Source organism: Lissotriton vulgaris, chromosome 8, assembly GCF_964263255.1.
Source record: "Lissotriton vulgaris chromosome 8, aLisVul1.2, whole genome shotgun sequence".
NCBI lineage: Eukaryota > Metazoa > Chordata > Amphibia > Caudata > Salamandridae > Lissotriton > Lissotriton vulgaris.
This window is the reverse complement of record NC_141696.1, coordinates 414,812,144-414,831,539: the sequence shown is the minus strand read 5'-3', so window position 1 is coordinate 414,831,539 and position 19,396 is coordinate 414,812,144. Positions and strand designations below refer to the sequence as shown.

The 19,396-nt window shown below is 44.1% G+C and overlaps 1 protein-coding gene across 2 annotated transcripts in view; it reads left to right on the top strand.

Annotated features, from left to right (window-relative positions):
• GABRB3 (gamma-aminobutyric acid type A receptor subunit beta3) overlaps positions 1-19,396 on the top strand; it is a 1,175,948-nt gene that overhangs the window by 794,130 nt on the left and 362,422 nt on the right. For both annotated transcript variants that reach the window (XM_086934180.1, XM_086934181.1), the window contains one exon: positions 8,467-8,687. In XM_086934180.1, coding sequence (XP_086790306.1) covers positions 8,467-8,687 — 221 coding nt within the window. The remainder of the gene's footprint in view (positions 1-8,466; positions 8,688-19,396) is intronic.

Below are 19,396 nucleotides of genomic sequence, written 5' to 3'. Positions count from 1 at the left end.
CATATGGCAACCCTGGACCTACAGGATGCTTACTTCCACGTACCCATCTTCCCCAGGCACAGGAAGTTCCTAAGATTCAGAGTGGCCGGCAGGGACTTTCAGTTCAAGGTCCTTCCCTTCGGGCTACGTTCAGCCCCGAGAGTATTCACCAAGATGTTGGCACCGGTGGCGGCCCACTTACGGTTGCAAGGTATCCAGATTTATCCTTATTTGGACGACTGCCTTATCAAGGCCAATTCCTATGCCACCGCAAGCAGTCACGTCCAAACATGCCTGTCTCTATTTCAAGACTTGGGTTTTTCAATAAATTTCGAGAAATCATACCTGACACCGTCTCAGAAGACGTCTTTCCTGGGAGCGACTCTGGATTCCAGGAAAGCTCAGGTTTTCATTTCAAACGAAAGGCAAGCCAAGATCCAGGACCTGGCGAGAGCACTCCTCAGAAGAGAGTGCGTTTCAGTTCGACGATTAAAATCTTTCCTGGGGATGTTGTCATCATGCATTCTCCTGTCTCCGAACTGTCGTCTGAGAATGAGACCACTGCAAGAGGAACTCGGCCACCAGTGGGTGCAAGTATCCGGTTCCTTCGAAGATGTCATCGTCTTAACACCTCGAATGAAACACGCAATTCGGTGGTGGGCTCTGGCACGCAACCTGCAAGTCGGCCGCGCCTTTCTAGAAGAAGTCCCCAGTTTCGTCGTCACCACGGATGCCTCGCTGGAAGGTTGGGGCGCTCACCTTCAAGGGATGACAATCAGTGGCAAATGGAACGCACAACAAAGGACATGGCACATCAATTTGTTGGAGTTGAGGGCCATTTTCCTCGCCCTGAAATCATTTCAAGTGACTCTGTCAAACTCGTCCGTGTTGATCCGAACAGACAACACGACGAGCATGCACTACCTGAACAAGCAGGGGGGCACAAGATCGGCCCGTTTGTCTCAGCAAGCTCAGGAAATCTGGAATTGGGCCCTGGAACACAATATCAACCTGACGGCAGTTCATGTCCCGGGAGTAGCCAATGTCCTGGCAGACTCCCTAAGCAGATCCAAAAGCAGCACTCACGAGTGGGAACTGCATCAGCCAGCTCTGGACCACATTTTCCTGAGATGGGGTCGCCCCGAGATAGACCTATTCGCGACCTACCACAACAAGAAATGCACCCATTTCGCGAGCTGGACTCCTCACAAGGAGTCGTGTGGGGACGCTCTCTCTCTGAACTGGACACAAATCTTTGCCTACGCCTTCCCTCCGATCCCTCTGATCCCCAAGGTCATCAACAAAATGAGGAGACAACCGTGTCGTCTGATTCTAATTGCCCCACGGTGGCCCAGACAATACTGGTTCACGCAGCTTCTTCTCCTCTCAGAGTGCGATCCAGTTCAGCTGCCTCAAATTCCGGATCTTCTGACTCTACAAGGCGGAAAAATATATCATCCAGACCCTCATTCTCTAAAATTGTCAGCTTGGCTCCTCAACACCATGAGTTCGCGCATTTGAACATTCCTCAAGACTGTCAGGAGGTCCTGGACAATGCTAGGGCGCCTTCCACGAATAAAACTTACAGGCTCAAGTGGAAGCGGTTTTGTGCTTGGTGCAGGACTGTGGGTTTACATCCTATCCATGCTGAACCAGACAAGATTTTGCCCTTCTTTTTACATCTTGCTAAATCGGGCTTGGCACACTCTACACTCAAGGTGTTCTTAGCGGCAATATCGAGATACCGACAGGACGGTCAAACTTCGCTGTACTCTGCAAGGATTGTCCAGCAATTCTTTAAGGGTTTATTCCGCATGTTTCCACCAGTCCGTAGACCGCCTCCATCCTGGCACTTGAATATTGTATTAGCTCAACTCATGCGCCATCCTTTTGAGCCAATTCATAAAGCTGATCTAAAATTCGTCACCTGGAAGGTGGCTTTGCTACTGGCCTTGACATCTGCCAGAAGGGTCAGTGACATACAGGCATTTTCCTCTAAACCACCTTTCTTGCAATTCACAAATGATTCAGTGATACTGCGCACCAACCCGAGGTACATACCCAAGGTGCCATCGGATTTCCACCTGAATGAGCCAGTCATCCTTAAAACGTTTTTTCCAAGTCCGCAATCTCCAGCGGAACGAACTCTACACACGCTGGACATCAAGCGGTGTCTCAAGTTCTATCTCTCCAGGACAGCTGCCATCAGGAAAACTGATCAGTTATTTGTTGCGCATGGCAAACCACGTCAAGGCAGTGCAGTCACTAAACAAACTATCGCTAGATGGGTCTCTTCAGCGATTGGACTCTGCCATCTACAGGCGGGTAAACCCTTGCCAACCTTGCCCAGAGCACATTCTACGAGAGCAGTTGCTTCCTCAACTGCTTTGTTTGCTGGTGTGCCTCTCCTGCATATCTGCAGAGCTGCTACCTGGTCCAGCAGGCACACATTCACGAGGCATTACTGTCTGGAAGCTTCGAGCGACACCGATGCCTCGGTGGGGAGAGCAGTCCTGCGTAATCTTTTCCAATAAGGTGAGCCTCTGCTATTTCTCTCCCACCTCCTCTTGCTCTTTTACGCCTATTTTATTATTCCTTTGTGGTTTCTGCATTACTGCTATGTGCCTTGGCGTCCAAGAGCTGTATATAATGCTATGGCTATTACTGCTCACTACTCTGATTCAGGCATGTGAATCTATGAAAGACACCCCTAATACTGGAGAAGAACAATAGTTACTTACCTGTAATCTGTGGTTCTCCAGTATTGGTGTCTTTCATAGATTCACATGCACCCACCCACCTCCCCTCAGAGGCTCACTTGGCTTTTTTCTTCTATACTTCTTCCGGTACACTCCGGTGCTACAAAAATCTGAGAGCCTGGGTCTCTGGGGAGAGCTTGCTGGTGGGAGCTGTGGCCTGATTGGCTGCAGTTTGGTCCATACATAATGACATGGACAGGTTCTAATGTGGAAGTTTCTTTTACTGTAGCTAGGGCTACTTTACTTCCTGGTTGGGTATATTGTTATCTCTTATGTACTAAGGGTATATTTCACTACTTTTTTTATGTACCGTGGGCTCCCACTCCGACGACGGGGAATGATTCAGGCATGTGAATCTATGAAAGACACCAATACTGGAGAACCACAGATTACAGGTAAGTAACTATTGTTCTTCCACACCCATGCACTGGCCCAGCCCTACTCTCCAGGTCTACAGCGAGGGAGCAGATGGCTCCCTCCATGCTTTAGTGATTTCGCGCTTAGCCACCATAAGTTCTAACCAGAACAGAGCTCTGCGGTATCTATTGCTATCAATGTCATCGGACAGGTGTAGAATTGCACATTGTGGGGATCTCGGCAGAGGAACACCCAGCACCCCCTCAAGGCACTCAAAAACTCTGCACCAAAAGGGAATCTGAATGGGACAGTCCCATACAGTATGTAAAAAGTCACCCAGGCTGTCAATTAGTGCAATCACTCTGCTGAGGTGATGAGTCCCTGCCTCCACAGCCAGTCTCTAGTATAATACACTCTGTGCAAGTACTTCAATTGTATGAGGTGGAACTGAAAAGTAATCGCTGCCTCTTGTGGGGATGCTCATGCCATTCTCCAGCCGTCGTCCTCTAGTGGACCGAGGTCACGTTCCCATGGCACCTTACGGTCTGGAAAGGCATCTTTGGTGTTAGCCACCAATGAGCCATAGATCACTGATATGTTGTGTTCTTTGATATTTGTCAATAAGATTTTAGCTTCCACCGGGCTGTATTCTGGAATATCTCCTGCCAGGTGCAAGTATTGGGTAAGTAAATGGTGGAGCTGTAGGTATTTAAAGAACTGGCACCTATAAAGTTAGAACTCATCCTGGAGGGCAGTGAAATACTTTTTCGTGTTCCCATCATGAACATCTCCCAATCTAGAGATACCTATCAGGTTCCAGCGGTGGATACCCTCTAGGCTTGCCACTTGGTAAAGGGCAGTGCCCTCCCACAGGGGGACTCGCCTCTGTGAGGTGCCCATCCCATCCTGTGGCCTTTTTCGACACCATCCATGTTTCCAACACCACACGGGTTGCCCAGGGAGATCCATGGGAATTAGACATCCGTCCAGCAGACAGAGCAGACTATGGGATCTGAGCCCCCACTCCTCGGATGAGGAAGCAGGGTCCAACAACCCACCTCGGGAGGCTAGGGATTTTGCTCTGTCTTTAATCAAAATGTTCTCTTAAATTCAGAGATAAAATGAGCTTGGCAGAGATCCTAATATGATTTTCTATGGACATCTGTAAAAGTGGGTGTCTAGCAATTGAGATGCACCAAAAGCTTATTTACATGCAAATGGATTTGCCATTTTGGTAGAAGCAAGAAGAAAACAGAGCAGTTATATTTAAAAATTGGAACTTGTTCTACTATACAATTCTAGTTATAAGATTAGAAACTTGCAGAACAGAAGTCATTTTCATGGAGGCCACAACAGAGAATGTATTTTTTGTATCAAGGAATAAACTATGTGGACCCATCCAAGGCATTTCTTGGGACTAAAGCCAATGCTAAGGTAGAATGGTTTGTATCCTGAAATTACAATACCTACTATGAGCATCAGCTTAATAAAGTAATAAATATTCTGATAGAGACTTCTAGCCACAGATACCTTACTTTTTGAATAGTGCCCAGGCATCACACTCAAGCTGGAAAATTTTACAGCAGTAACTCATTGCACCGATATGTGGCACTGTGCGGCTCTGAATAGATATTATTCCACTTCAGAAATGACATGTGGAGCCTATATGGGCAACACCTCTGTGCCCTGACGTCAGTTCCTTTCTTTTTGTGCAACCAGAAGCAGATCCGGAGCTCCTTGTCTCTCTGAGTCATACCTCAATTTCTTTTTTCAAAAATGTGTCAGTGTGCAAGGGTTGTTGCCCCCTAAAACCAATGTCTGTGACAGACCCCCATCAGGTGTTCCTGTGGTGCTTGGGGTCCAGCCACAACACTAAGGCCTGTTGAGACTGCGCATCATTGAACTCGTAGGCCATCAGGGAATGTGAGGCAAAATGCTACATCGCCCAGCACATTGGGACCATGCCAAGTTGCGCTCTGGGCCCAAGGTTCATTTTCAGTCCTCTACCTGTTCCTGGTGTCAATGGAACTGCTGCAGTGGTCAGTCTCTGCCACGTGAGAAAGGCTTCAGGTAAGCATAAATATTATAAGAAGCGGGGTCTGCTCCCCCACCACTCGCATTCCCCCAATCATGCACAAGGATGGCACCATCCTTCTTGATTTCACTCCTGAATATGGATGAGTTCAACACCGATTCCACAGCTGCTTCAGGTACGACCTGAGTTACTGGGCTTTCAGCCACGCCATGCCAGATCAAAGATTTCCACGCAGCCATGCTCTGGCTCAATGGACTTTGCGTTTGTTGCAGCTGAGAGGTTTTATACTCGGACACTGCCGGCAGCCATTTGGACCCTCCAAGCCCACCTTACCCCTTGCTTCTTTTCTAACCCTCTTCTGGCACCACAACATTTGCAAGCCCGGGAAACGTTGACTTCGCCACCTGAGAAGGTGGAACAAACTGTTTCTTTTAGGCGCCGAGCGGACGCCTGTCCGACTTTGTTCAGTCATGCCCAAATCCACTTGAGGTGCCACTTCTCCCCATTCTATTCTCAGCACCCCTCATTAGACAGCCAGCATCTAGAAGTGTGTTTCTTTATATCCTTCCTGAAGATCAATGGTGTCTTTCTCAGGAGAACGCTGTATTCCTGGAATCGTCTAACTGGTACGGTTCCCGCAATGTGTTTCTACTTTGGTTCTTGAATACAAAAGCCTATAAAAACTCAGTGTTTGGGAAGGATTTAAGTATTAGATGTTCACTCCAATCGGGGGATTCTTTATCTCGTGAAACTACACTTTCCATATTTTTGTTTAATAACCAGTTCAGACTTCAAGTACGTAAGAGGATCAAAGATATGGGTCCAAATTTTAAAAAAAGCATTTATTGCACAACATATAGTTACGAAGGAGTAAATCCCATACAAGCGATTAATAGTGGGAGGTTCAAGGTAGGGTTATCCTTTAAAGTGTGTGAATGCCCTCAAACGTGTGAGTTTGTGGGCATTCACAAACTCCTTTCCAAAACCTTTTGTTCTTAGAAACAGTCAGAAGTGTACTCTAGCGCTGGCTGGAGTAACTTCCCTTCCTGTGCTAGAAAGGGCAATGTAGACTCAAGGGGTTATTCCACTTGGAAAATGTTTTCTATGTAGAGGAAAAAGTGCATTTGAACATCGGATTTCCTTTACGCAGGACGGACTTGTTCACTATGTACAATTGCACATTGTCAAAATAAACTTTTAAAGAAATCATTTGAGTCAGTACTGCGCTTTTCAGGTATGCTACGGATGAGATTTGTACACAGGGGAAATTTGTAAGTTTGGCTTGAGGATTAGTACAGTGAATGTGGATTTGCCATTCCCTTAATGAATCAGTCTATGGTTTTCCTCTTGAGCCGTATGAATTACACCTGTGCCTTTGCTGGGAAGATCTCTTGTGGAAAAAGTGAGGGGATCATTGACAGCTGGTAGAGCAATGGCCTTGGTTGTGCATACCAGGTATGATTTTTTTTAAATACTAAATTAAATGCTACTATATGTAGGATTATTTGCCCTACCTGCATGTTTCATGTTTGCATGTTTTATGTTTCTTATCCTCCTTGGCCTCTCGTCTGCCTTCGACACCGTCACCCACCACACCCTATGCACAAGACTCCAGGATGCCAGTACCCTGAAATGCCTGTAATGGATCCGATCCTTCCTCACTGGCCGAACACAGAGAGTCAGGCTACCACTGTTCCAATCGGAACCCACAGAAATCAGCTGCAAAGTGCCTCAGGGCTCCTCCCTGAGCCCCACTCTCCAACATCTGCATGGCCGTGCTCGCAGACATCGTCAGGAAGCACAAACTCAACAATGTCTCTTATGCCGATGACACCCAGCTGATCCTCTCCCTCACCAATGAACCCACAGTCCCCAAGAGCAACTTCCATGACGGGATGAAGGCTGTCACCATCTGGATGAAGAACAGCTCCCTCAAGCTAGACTCGAAGAAGACTGAAATTCTCATCTTGGGCTCCACGCCCTCTGCTTGGGATGACCCCCGGTGACCTACAGATCTTGGACCTCCGCCCAATCCCACAGACCGCGCAAGAAATCTCGGCATCATCTTAGACTCCTCACTCTTCATGATCAGCCAGATCAATCCTGTTTCATCATCTTTCTTCCAGATATTACCCCTTCTCTGAAAGATCTTCATGTGGATCCCCACCGAGTCCAGAGTCCAAGCACTAATCAGCAGCAGACATGACTATAGCAACGCACTCTATGCTGGCATCATCCAGAAACTCCTCAAGAAACGGCAAAGCATCCAGAACACCTCTGCCAGACTCATCCTCATCATCCCCTGCCACATCCACATCACCAGTCACCTGTGAGCCCTCCACTGGTTCCCAGTCAAAAAAAGGATAACCTTCAAGCTCACAGATGCCTACAAAGTCATACACGACACAGGACCTGCATACTTCACCCACTGCCTCTCATTCCACGCACCCACTTGAAACCTCCGCTCCGCAGGCCCTGGTTGCCATCAACATATCCTCAAGGTCACGGCCTGGGTAAGATCCTTCTTCTACCTCGCAGCAAAGACCTGGTACACCCTGCCTCTCCCCCTAAGGAAATCGCAGTCACTGCCCCAATGTTGGCCCTTCAACTGAACCTCAGTGCGTTGCGACAGATCTGAAGTCGCCCTCCACCCCCAGCCCCTTGAGACCCTTACGGGTGAGTAGTCACGCTTTACAAGCCACTTTATTGATGGTGCGCTGGGCTACTCAATTCTTTCTTCTAAATGCAAATATGTGGACTTCATGGTTTACTTAGGCAGTTTACAGAAACCTATTTCATGATGAGGGTGGATGGATGGGGAGTGAAGGATTACACCACAGCAACTGTAGTAAGCATAAGTTTTGTGTATGTCCGAGGTTAGGCAACATATAAAGGATGAGAAGCTGTCATATTGGTAATTGGGGTGGTAAAGAAAACAAGACTGCATTCACTTTTATGCTGCATAGGGTTCTAAAGAGCACAAGATAGCATAGAATTCTTAGTGCAGAAGCCACTGAAAACCAAACAACTTGATGAGGGGAGAAATTTGTGAATTTACGCTTTGGTTCTACAGAAATGCAACCTGTAGTGAATGTGGTGCCCTTCACTGATGATGCTTAAAAACAAGTTGCATTACTGTGTGTTCTTTAAAAAAATAAAAAGTGTGATGATCATTTGGTGGCAAGATTTTGAAAGTGATTGCTCCTTACTATCATTTGAGTATTATTCTTAAATTTATGAAAAGTGCTTCATCCACCTGCAAATTAATAAGCAATAGATTTAACTTAGAAGTTAAACTCCTTTGAAGTGCTAACAAAATATATTTATTTTTTCTAGGATTATACTCTAACAATGTACTTCCAACAATTCTGGAGAGATAAGAGGCTGGCCTATACAGGAATCCCTCTGAATCTTACACTTGACAATCGAGTAGCAGATCAGCTCTGGGTGCCGGACACTTATTTTTTAAATGATAAGAAGTCGTTTGTGCATGGGGTCACTGTGAAAAATCGCATGATTCGCCTCCACCCAGATGGAGCCGTCTTGTACAGCCTCAGGTTTGTTTAATCTATAAAATTATCTTCCAATTTACCGTTTACTGATTGTAATAGTACAGAACTGTTAGATACCCACTGGGTAATGGGAAATGTGTTCTCAGAAGAGCAAGCTTTGTTCTTTGCATGTTTTGATTGATATGTTCGGTTTGTGTTGACTTATTAGTTCACCATCCTATGCTTACAAATTATTACAATGTTATGCAAAATGTAACTTACAACAACTGCTAATTAATTAATTTATTTATTTATTCTTTACATTTATACGGCGCACAGCTACCCGGAGGTTTACCGGTGCCTACGGACACGCATTATGAAAAGAAAGGGCAAGGCTCTACTGAATAAAGAGCCATGTTTTTAACTTTTTCTGGAATTTAAGATAACTCGTTTCATACGGTAATTGGAGCTGGAGTGAGTTCCACAGGGAAGGAACTAGGTAGGAAAAAGAGCGGCCGCTCATTATGGCTCGTTTAATCCTTGGAACTTGGAACATCAACTGCGTAGAGGACCGTAGAAGACGTGAGGGGATGTAGGGATGCACCAAGGCACCAAGCTAGTGGGGTGCTAAGCCCATATTTATCCTATGCATGTTGCAAATGGCCTTAAATTTAGCATGATTGTCAATTCTCAGGCAGTGAAGTTCACTGAGGGTACCAGTGGTAGAGCACATTTTGGGTATCTGGCAAAGTAGTCTGGCTGCCAAATTTTGGACCACTTGCAGCTTACGAAGCACTTCCTTACTTGCGCCTAGTTATAACACATTTCTGTAATCCAGTCTTGACACGACCAGGGCCTGAATGATGGATTTTTGTGTGGAAGGCGGAAGCATCCAGAGAATTTTCCTAAGCCACTTTAAATAGTAAAACAGGTAGAGGCAACTTTGACCACTTGTGGCTTCATAGACAACTGGTCGTCAATGATAACACCAAGGTTGTGAGCTGATTGTGAGGGGAGGGGGAGATTACCCATTTGAGGTGGCCAGTTTTGGGGACCCCAAACAGTTTTGTTACCACCGAAAATGAGGAGTTCCATTTTCCCACCATTCAGTTTCAGTTTGTTAGCGTACATCCAGTAGGCTATCTTTTTTAGCCCCAGCTGAAGAGTTACTTTAGAGGATAAAGAGAAAATCAGCTGGGTGTCATCCGCATATGAATATATTGCAAGCCCTGCTTCTTTGCATATCGCAGCCAAAGGGCTGACATAAATGTTAAAAAGCGTACTCCATACGGGGCGTCATAAATCTGAGCGTCAGCAATTGAGGAGGAGACCTGGAAGGTCCTATTGGATAAGAAACTGGACATCCACTTTAGTGCTGAGCCAACAATGTCCTTTGACTGTAGAATTTGTAAAAGAGACGTATGGGATACAGTGTCGAACGCAGCACTCAAGTCCAGTAAAATGAGTGCCACAGTGTCACCCCTGTCGACATGCTAACAAATAGTCTCAGGCACTCCCAAAAGCGTAGACTCCATAGAAAAGCCAGCTCTAAAACCTGATTGGGAGGGATGTAAAATGTTCTGTAGATCAACAAACTTTATCAACTGACGGTTGATGAGTTTTTGCAGAATTTTGGAGAAAACTGGAAGTAGAGAGATAGGTCGAAAATTGGATAGGGCCTCTGCTTCATAGTTTACCTTTTTTAACAAACGAAGGACCCTGGCATGTTTCCAGGCCATTGGGATCCTAGCTTCATGTAGCGATGAGTTGAGGATTTCCATGATGATGCTAAGTATAGGGAGATCCAGTTTCTGCAACAAGGAAGCTGGACCAGGATCCTTAGGAGAGCCGGATTTAATACTAGTTAAAATACCAAAATAGGTGGAAAAGTCAAGGGGTGCCCATTCCTCGATTTGATTACCCTGTTTATCATGAAAGTCTTCCTGTGGCTGAGCCAATGAGGCATCATCGCAATGTAGGGCAGAATTATTGGGTTGTTGATCTTCAATGGTGGTAATGTTATTAAATTCAGAGTAAATTTTATTGATTTTAGTTTTTAAAAAATCAGCAAGGTCATTACATTATTTAGAGTCAAGTCCCAGAGCCTGAGGCTGACAGGCAGCGCCTGACAGTTTCCTCACTACTTTAAACAGACCTTTAGGACAGTTTTGTGACAGTAGAATGGTATGATTAGCATGCTCAGCCCGAGCAGTTTTACATAATGCGTGATAGCTATTAAGAGCTAATTTATACGTGGTTTTAGCAGCTCCAGTGCCTTTATAACATTTTGCATTTGGTTTTTTCTAGCTTCAGACTTTCGGAAAACCAGGGGGCAGGAGGGCGATGGTGATCCGGTTTCTTCTTGGAGAGTGGGAGGCATGCATCAATCGAAGATGTCAGCCAGTTGTAAATAATATCGGTATCATCTATATGAATTGCAGGGGTAACAGGCATGGTATTCTTAAGGTGGATATTTAAACAGTTAGCATCTAGGTTTTTCCAATTACTCCATTTCCTGGACCCCGGAAAGATAGAGGGGTTATCATTACATATTTTGTGTTTAACCTTAAATTCCACCAGAAAATGGTCCAACCAGGGAATGGGAGTGGCGGCCTGGCACAAAACAGTGGCTAAATTGGATAAAATAGGGTCTAATAAGTGGCTTGCCTTATGGGTAGGGCCTGAGTTGTGAAGAGAAACATTCATTGCACCCAAATCAGCAATTAATGTAGTGCAGGAGATTTCATTAAAATATAAATTAAGATCACCTAAGATCATAAAATTGGTGGCTTCCAAAAATAACGAGGCAATAAAATCAGGGAGTGCAGTTGCTCATGTCCCTGCCGGTCCAGGTGGGCGATAGATCAGCGTCCCTGAATGAGTGAAGTTAGAGGATAGTAAAAGCTTAAACAGACTGGCTTCACAGTCCTTTAAACATAAATCCTCCCATTTGCAGGTATAGGAGGTTTTAAAAAATTCTTGCTATGCCCCCGCCAGTTTTATCTGTACGATTCTTGCCGAGAAACGTATAGTTGGGAGGTAAAGCAGCAGCTATATTAGGTCCCGAGCTCTCATTAAGCCAGGTCTCATTTAGAAAATAGCATCAGGTTGAGAATCAACCAAGAGGTCATAAATATCTCCCTTGTGCTTGGGGAGTGACCTACAGCTAAAACTGAAGAAAGAAAATTCAGTCAAGGGAGTAACACCCTTATTGGACAGACGAGGCTTCATTGTATACTTGTTACAAATAGAATCCTTATGGGACTGTGTTGTAAAAGTATAGCCACAACAGCAGCAATTCAAGGAGACTGTATCAGTATTAAGAGGTGAGCAGTTGGGGTCAGGCTTAGGCCGAAGAGCATATAAGGCTTTGAGAGAGTAAGCTTTCTTACCGTTTAAAATTGAAGCAGGGTTTCTGTTCCCAGGCCCCATCCGGCCATGGACAGGCGCAGCAGCGGTGAGTCTGCTGCACGCGTCGGCTGCACGAAGCTGCCAGCGTTTGAATTTAAGGTCTGCCTCTCCCACCTCTAGCCCAGAAGTACACCTGCCGAGCGCTCCCTCCACAGCAAACGGGAAAACCATGGTGGACCGGGGAGCGAGGTAACAAAAGGCTGTCAGAGAAGAGAAATGCAGGTAGGTGAAACTGTGCAAAGTGCAAAAAGATTAAAATTCGTAAGGAACAAGAAAGTTTAACTTTTAAAAACGTCACACTCAGCCACGAGTAAAACAGCACAACTCTCTCACCAGTGCGCGTCCGCTAACTGCAGCTTTTAGTAAATCAGATGTTATGTAATGGTGGAGACAGGTCACACTTGTGGCTGAGATCCCGCAAAGTCCAAGCATTCTGACTTCTAAAGAGTAATCTGTTTTTTATGGAGACTGCCTGTGATGTCTTTGCTCAAGAGCTAAACTTTCCTTAAAGAGATGCATGCAGTTTTTGCGTAGTAATGTTAAAAGAGTATTACAGTTGAGAAGTACAGAACTTGCAATTTGAAACAAATCTACGTTGAAGAACATAATGTAATGGGAAAAATGACACAAACCTCAATCATAAATTTTGTTTTATAACCAAAATTACAGCAATACAAAAAAGAAAGAATAGACGCTTAGGATTCTATTGTTTTTACAATAATTTACGTACATTCATCTAGTTGACGCCAAATGTTAATGGTCGATAAAGCTAATCCAATGTGACAGGTAACACATAAATTTCCTTCTTTGTATAGTTAACTGCACCATTACCTTACCTGTTTCCTATAGGTAGGTGGTTAGAATCAGGAGCTGCTAAATAAGGGCGCATGATTAATAGGAAAATAAAAGTTTTGCAGCTTGATCTGGAGTTTTCAGGTTGGCCCTCACATATCCCACCTAGGTCAGCCGATATCTGTGATGGTCAAACAGACAGAAACATTGCTAGTTATCAGTCTATTAAGTGTTATGCAAACCGTTTCATACAACATTAAGTACATTATTCCACAGCGGAAAATAATATGTACAAATGAATGAATTTCAGGATATTTGTGAATTTGACGTCTTAGCAAGTTCACTCGTCGGTCAGATCCTAGGATACTCTTGCAGAATCAAAGGCCCCAGAACTACATCCTGTGACCTACAGCCATTGTCAATATTTTAAAAGTGTATGATTTTTTTTATTAAGAAAGGACTAATAAAGAATGGCATTTGTGGAAGGATAGCCAGAAGAAACCCCCTTCTCTCTAGCAAGAGAATTGCTGCATCACTTACTTTTGCAAAACAGCACCTGAATGAATCACAGTTTCAGAAATGTGGATCATCTAAGCCAGATTGTGAAAAATCTAGAAATGTGTTCTCCTTTAAAGTAAGCAGAGAGCTGAGTATTGTACTGATCAACTATCAGCGGTAAAAGCACAAGATACTTGCCAATTTAAGGATGGATCAATCTGTGTTGAATTCTGAGAGGACTGTAACAAAGGAGTTATGCTATAGAATTAGGTACAGGGCCTGAATATAAACATTTGTGTACTGCTCAAACTAGAATATTTCTCACTTTTAGGCACACCCTGAGTATGTTTGATATGTCAGAATTAGGTCCTCTGAGACTGCCTCCTTGAATGGATAATTGAATTTATTGAAAGGACTACCTTCCAGGACTGATGCTTGAGACTCTCCATTAGCCAGGTGTTGGAACGGACACTTTCTGGTTGAATGAGGCAGTACCCCGACCAGGCAGAACGTACCACTCCCATCAAGGACGGGTGATTACACAATGTATAACCTGCTTTCACCCTTGGGTAGCTTAGCACTGAGCGGTCAGACTTGCCACAGAGGCAATGTGTAAAGCATTGGCATAGCACGTACTTACGATATATACCTTGAGTGTCATAAAAGAGACTTCACTTGTGATGTATGTAAATAACATTTGTAGTCAAACTACATAGTAATCAAAACAACATGAACATCATGTATTTCTGGGCATAAATCACATTTTGGATTATTCCTAGCAGCACTAGGCCCAGCCATGTTCAAATGACATCAGCAAAATGCACACTTGAGAAAGATCCTATTCTACCAACCCCCCCAGTCCCCCCAGCACCCTTATGCGGTGCAACATATTGTCCACCCCAGGCCCACCCTAGTAATTCTTATAAATCAATATCACTAAAGGTGAACCCCGGGTCACAATGATATCAGAAATATGTACATACACAGAATTCTATCCCTTTCTAGCACCACTGTGGGCTTAGATTATGTGGGGAAAAACCAATGTCAAACGCAATGCTTTTTTGGCAAGAGATCAACATATCAGGAAAACTGCCGTCCAGTGTTGTGACTCACAGGCGACTCCCCACTGTCACTCCCACACACACACACTCCCAACTACTATGCGGTGCAGTGGATATCAGCCAAGTCCTTACTGAAGCGCTCACACGCATACGCACTCAGCACCCTAATGCGGTGCCACTGATACCTAGCAGGTCAATTGATTACACACTGCAGACCCTTGGCCCCAAGCCTCCCTCCACCCTCTGCCCCCCTGACTATCCTACCCCCATCCTGATTGGAGAAAGAAGCAGGGAAGGCCGCTCAGAAGAAGGAAGCACCCGTAGGCACACGTTGATCAGAGTTACATCCAGTCAATCTGGGCATATTGTCGGGTGTGCAATAATATGGTCTGGTCACACACAATGAAGAGTTGCAAAATCCATACCTTTTTGGAAATTAGGTACAACGTCCGGTGCACATCGATTTTGGCTGCACCAGACAGCTCAGATCACACACACAGTGAAGAATTGCAAATTCTGTCCTTCCCTGGAAATGAGGTACAATGTGTGGTGCACATCTGTGTTCTTCGCACACAACAGCTCCAGTCACACACACTGGCGCAGGTTCAGCAATGCCTCATGAGGTAGAATGGAGGACTACTATGGCTATGCCTACACCTTCGAGGGTCGCAACCTGTGAATCGGACAGTGCATGCAATTAGCATGCAGTCGGTGTGTCACACGAGAGGGATGCAGGATGATCGACAAAGCGTGCCACACTGGGTCCCGCAACCGGTGAATCTGCTCACCACCAACAAGATGCCTATGCGTTCCAAAGTTCCCACAATGTGAGGGACACTTGCCTTAAATGCAGCCCCTTGTTCGCCCTAGGTAATCTGTGTGGTGTTGGAGACGTGATGGCATCGAATAGGGCCATAGGCTGGGATGGGCACCTCACAGACTATACTCTTCTGTGGGGGGGCACTGCCCTTTACCAAGTGACAAACCTACAGGGTTTCCACCACTGAGATGTGATAGGTATCTCTAGATTGTGAGGTGTTCTTGATGGGAAAAGAGTTTGGGGTTCTGCACAAGGCAATCTGGTCTCCAGACACAATTCTTAGTTCCACAACGCACTACCAGTTGGAATCCAGCAGACAATGTGGGCACTTGAGAGGGCACTGCTCTTTAGGTGTCACAGGTGGACAGTGTGGGTCCCTCTTAGGAGATCTTTGATGTCCCTAGGACCTGTGAAAGAACAGGGGGCAAACTCAACAAGCCCTTGGAGAGCATACTTCAGGGTGCCACATAGCAGCTGGAAGTAGGCCCAGGCCAGCCACTATTGAAGAAGGGCATGTGGTCCCTTTCAATGGCAGTAATCCTCCTTGTGCACAACAGAGTCCTCTGGCAAAATGTGCCACATAGTTCCAGGTTCTCTGGTCCCACGTTCCCACAAGCATTTCTCACCCCGTGCTGAAGTATGGCACCAGAAGTTATACTGGAGTGTGCCTGTGAAGTTGGGGGTGGATCAAAGAGTCTCCATTTGAATCAAAGATGTCTCCCCTAAAGTTTAGTCCTGTCTGCCTTGAGGCTGTGGAATGCAGATCTTTATCTTTAGTGGGGCCTTGATCTGGCTCCAGAGGCCAAATGTCAAAACCTCTTCCTCTAATCTCTCCAGCTGGCCCGCATATTGCAGAGGTCTGTTGTTCCAGATGCATGCCCAGTGTTTTATAGCGGTCATTGGAGATTGCCCAGATGTGCTTCGCAACCAAGCACACAGGCACACAAGGAGTTTGGAGCACAGAAAAGCCCACCTTCTAGTAGTGACATTTCTATGCGAATTACAACAAAGCGACCTTTACCACTGGCAAGGTGGTTGTCGCTTCAAATCCAATGATAGAAAACATCACGAGGCTGCTCCATTGCAATCTGCTATTGCAGCCTGAAGTGATTTCGATCATTTCCCCATGTTAGCCTATGGGAAGAGCAGACCACATAGACAGTGAGAACACGCAAGGGTATTTCTCATTACTTGGGCAGGGGACTCACAGGCGTATCTGCCCTGCCTTGCACCTACCACTCGCTTTGGCCCTTAAAATGTACCCTTAGGGTGCTCAGTGGAAATGAAAGGCCCTCTCAAGATGGCTAGTTACACAAACAGGCCAGTCTGAGGAAACACGCAGTTCCGGATATCAGCCTGCAATGGCAGGCTGGACACGTATTTAGGAGCGCCATTGGTGCCGGTGCTCACACAAGCCTGCAATGGCAGGTGAGACGTCATTAAGAGCAGGATCAGTACAAAGTGCACCCCTGTCTGTGGTGGCAGGCTGGACACTTATTTAAGATTATATCGGGGCACATCACACACCAGCCTGCAAAGGCAGGCCGGATACTTATTTAAGAGCACAATCGGTGCACATCGCACACCAGCCTACAATAGCAGGCTGGACATGTATTTAGGCGCACCACGCACACCAGCTTGCAATGGCAGATGAAACACATAATTAGCACACACTCGGTCCGAGCGCACTCCAGCCTGCAATGGCAGGCTGGACATGTATCCCACAACATTATTTAGAAAAGAACTGGGACCCCTGTGTGCAGGATAAAACTGCCCTGACAGGGAAATATCAAATTGGGAAAAGAAATACCTGGGCAAGGTTAATCACATAGCAGGCAGCTCATACAACATGCGACTGAAATATTACCTTTTGCTCATCTCAATTTGTTTAGAAAACTAGATATTTATTGATAAGTAAACATTTGAATCATCATTTTTCTTTTTTTATTATTATTAATAATCGCTGTATGATACTTTTTGTATAGATCAATCAATGTTGTACCTTATTTTTAATTTTTTGCATAGAAATATGTTTTTTTTAGACAGAACATACAGTGAGTAAGCTTTAAGACAAAAACATTGAGTGAATAGACATATAAGACAATTTTATGAACAATAAATAGATCAAAATGTATACAATCATAAACATTTTTTGATAGCATTTTAAAGGCATGATCAGGAACTGACGGTGTATTTTAACCCTAAGCGCGTTTCGGCATAGCCTTCATCAGGTGTCCATCTCTGTAAGTAACTAAATGGAAATATATAGTCGCATTATACATTTGTCAAAAATGAGTTGCCTGAGATACAAAGATTAATGAAGGATCCAAAATGGGATCTTAGAAAGCAATAAGATATTATAAAAAACCTCAGTTGTGTACATAGCTGTTGACAACTGTATATAGATAGTGACTGTAGTTAGCTCAAGAAATTCCCAAAGAAAAGACGAATTACCCAAATGTGTGTTTTCAAACTGTTATTGGTGCATAGAAAGAAGGAAAAACATGTTATTAATGAATTTAGCCTATCACATAATTGTGAAGATGACAATTCTCTACAATCAATATTTGCAACTTCCTTGTCTTTTTAAGTTATGTTATTGCTAAGTTTATGTAATTACAAAAAATGCTCCTACTGACTGAGTCTGCAGGTAGATTATTAGATATGGAAGGTAACTCTTATCACTATAAATTTCCTAAAGTGGTATAAATACCATAGTGATCTCTTTTATGTTCGTATCTCACACTTTCATGTTATATTTAATTACCTCATAGAGATAACAATTGCTGATTAGCCTTTGTAATACATATATACTAACTCGGTCTAAAAAGCCTAGGTGGATAATACTATAATGTGAAGCCACGCCTTAAATAAGTAACCGGTGGAAAAGGTAAATGCATACTTAATTTACCAGTTGTGTATATATATCTCATGGCCCTCTAATTATCTTCATGGGTCCAAAAATATAGGGCCCTGGCTAAGGTTTTTTAGAAGTCTGTGTTCTATAAGAAAGACAAATAAATTAGAAATGCTCCTGATATAACTGAAGTTATTCTTCTTAGTTGAGCATCTTATTATCTGTAAGCCCCTCTCACAGACCATAGATAAACTTATCCTCTGACCTGAAGCGTGTTAAGTCATCATTGCGGCCAGCTTGCTTGTGTAAATCAAATGTGCTAATATTGTGGTGCTGGTTCACTGATACAATGATATAAAAAACGGCATAAAGTTTACGGTGAAAAGGTAACTTTAGAAGTGTGAATAATGGGTAATGGTGTTACCTGTAAGTCGTTGTATTTATAGCATCATGTTGTTTAATGCACTACTTGCTGTCCGGAACTTATTCTAATTTACGTTAACCTATAAAGTACAGAAAGATACACCAATCACTATTTAAACTGTTATTGCCAAGGGGGCCTGTCTTTATATAAACGCTTGCGTCTTAAAACTTACCTTAAAGGTTGAATATCAATTGTGTCCCTCCATGTTGGTGTAGTCGCCGCGCCAAACCGCAGTCTTTTATCTCTGATACTTCCGCTCTAAATCTAAATATGCCCGGAAGTGATACTCCTCGCAGTATAGTACTTGATATAGAGAGAGGGCTGGGATTAGTGAAAAACTCAGGTCCGTAAGTAGCGATCGGCGCCATCTTTGAATGTGTGAGAAGTAGATATTAAAGCTATGGTGTTCTGTTTTATTATTCTTGATTTAATAACAACTAGAAGCTGTTATGGATACCTTTGTCGAGTGGTGTATAGAAACTGAATATAAACTCAAACTAAAGACTTTATGTCTTTTACAAGATACCCTCCATGGTGCGTCCAATTTTTATTTACTTACAAGAATATCATAAAGAGGTAGGTGTATACCTCTTAGGCAGTAATAGTTGTCGATCTTATTTTAACTGCTAGTCTAAATCTATAGTTAGAAGAGAATGTCCTTCCTCCCAACTGGTTGTTTTCAGTGATATTCATTCCTCTCTTTTAAAAAGAGCTAGACGCTAATATTCTATTATTGTAATCCACGTGCTAAATTATATTTTCACAAATGATGAGTGTCTATTCATATTGATGATTAAAACATAACTCAATATGGATTATTTACACTAAATGCTGTAACCTAATGAGTGTATCTACTGTCCATATATATATGTACTACCTACTGGTGGTCGCCAGAAGGTAGTTATAGTTAGG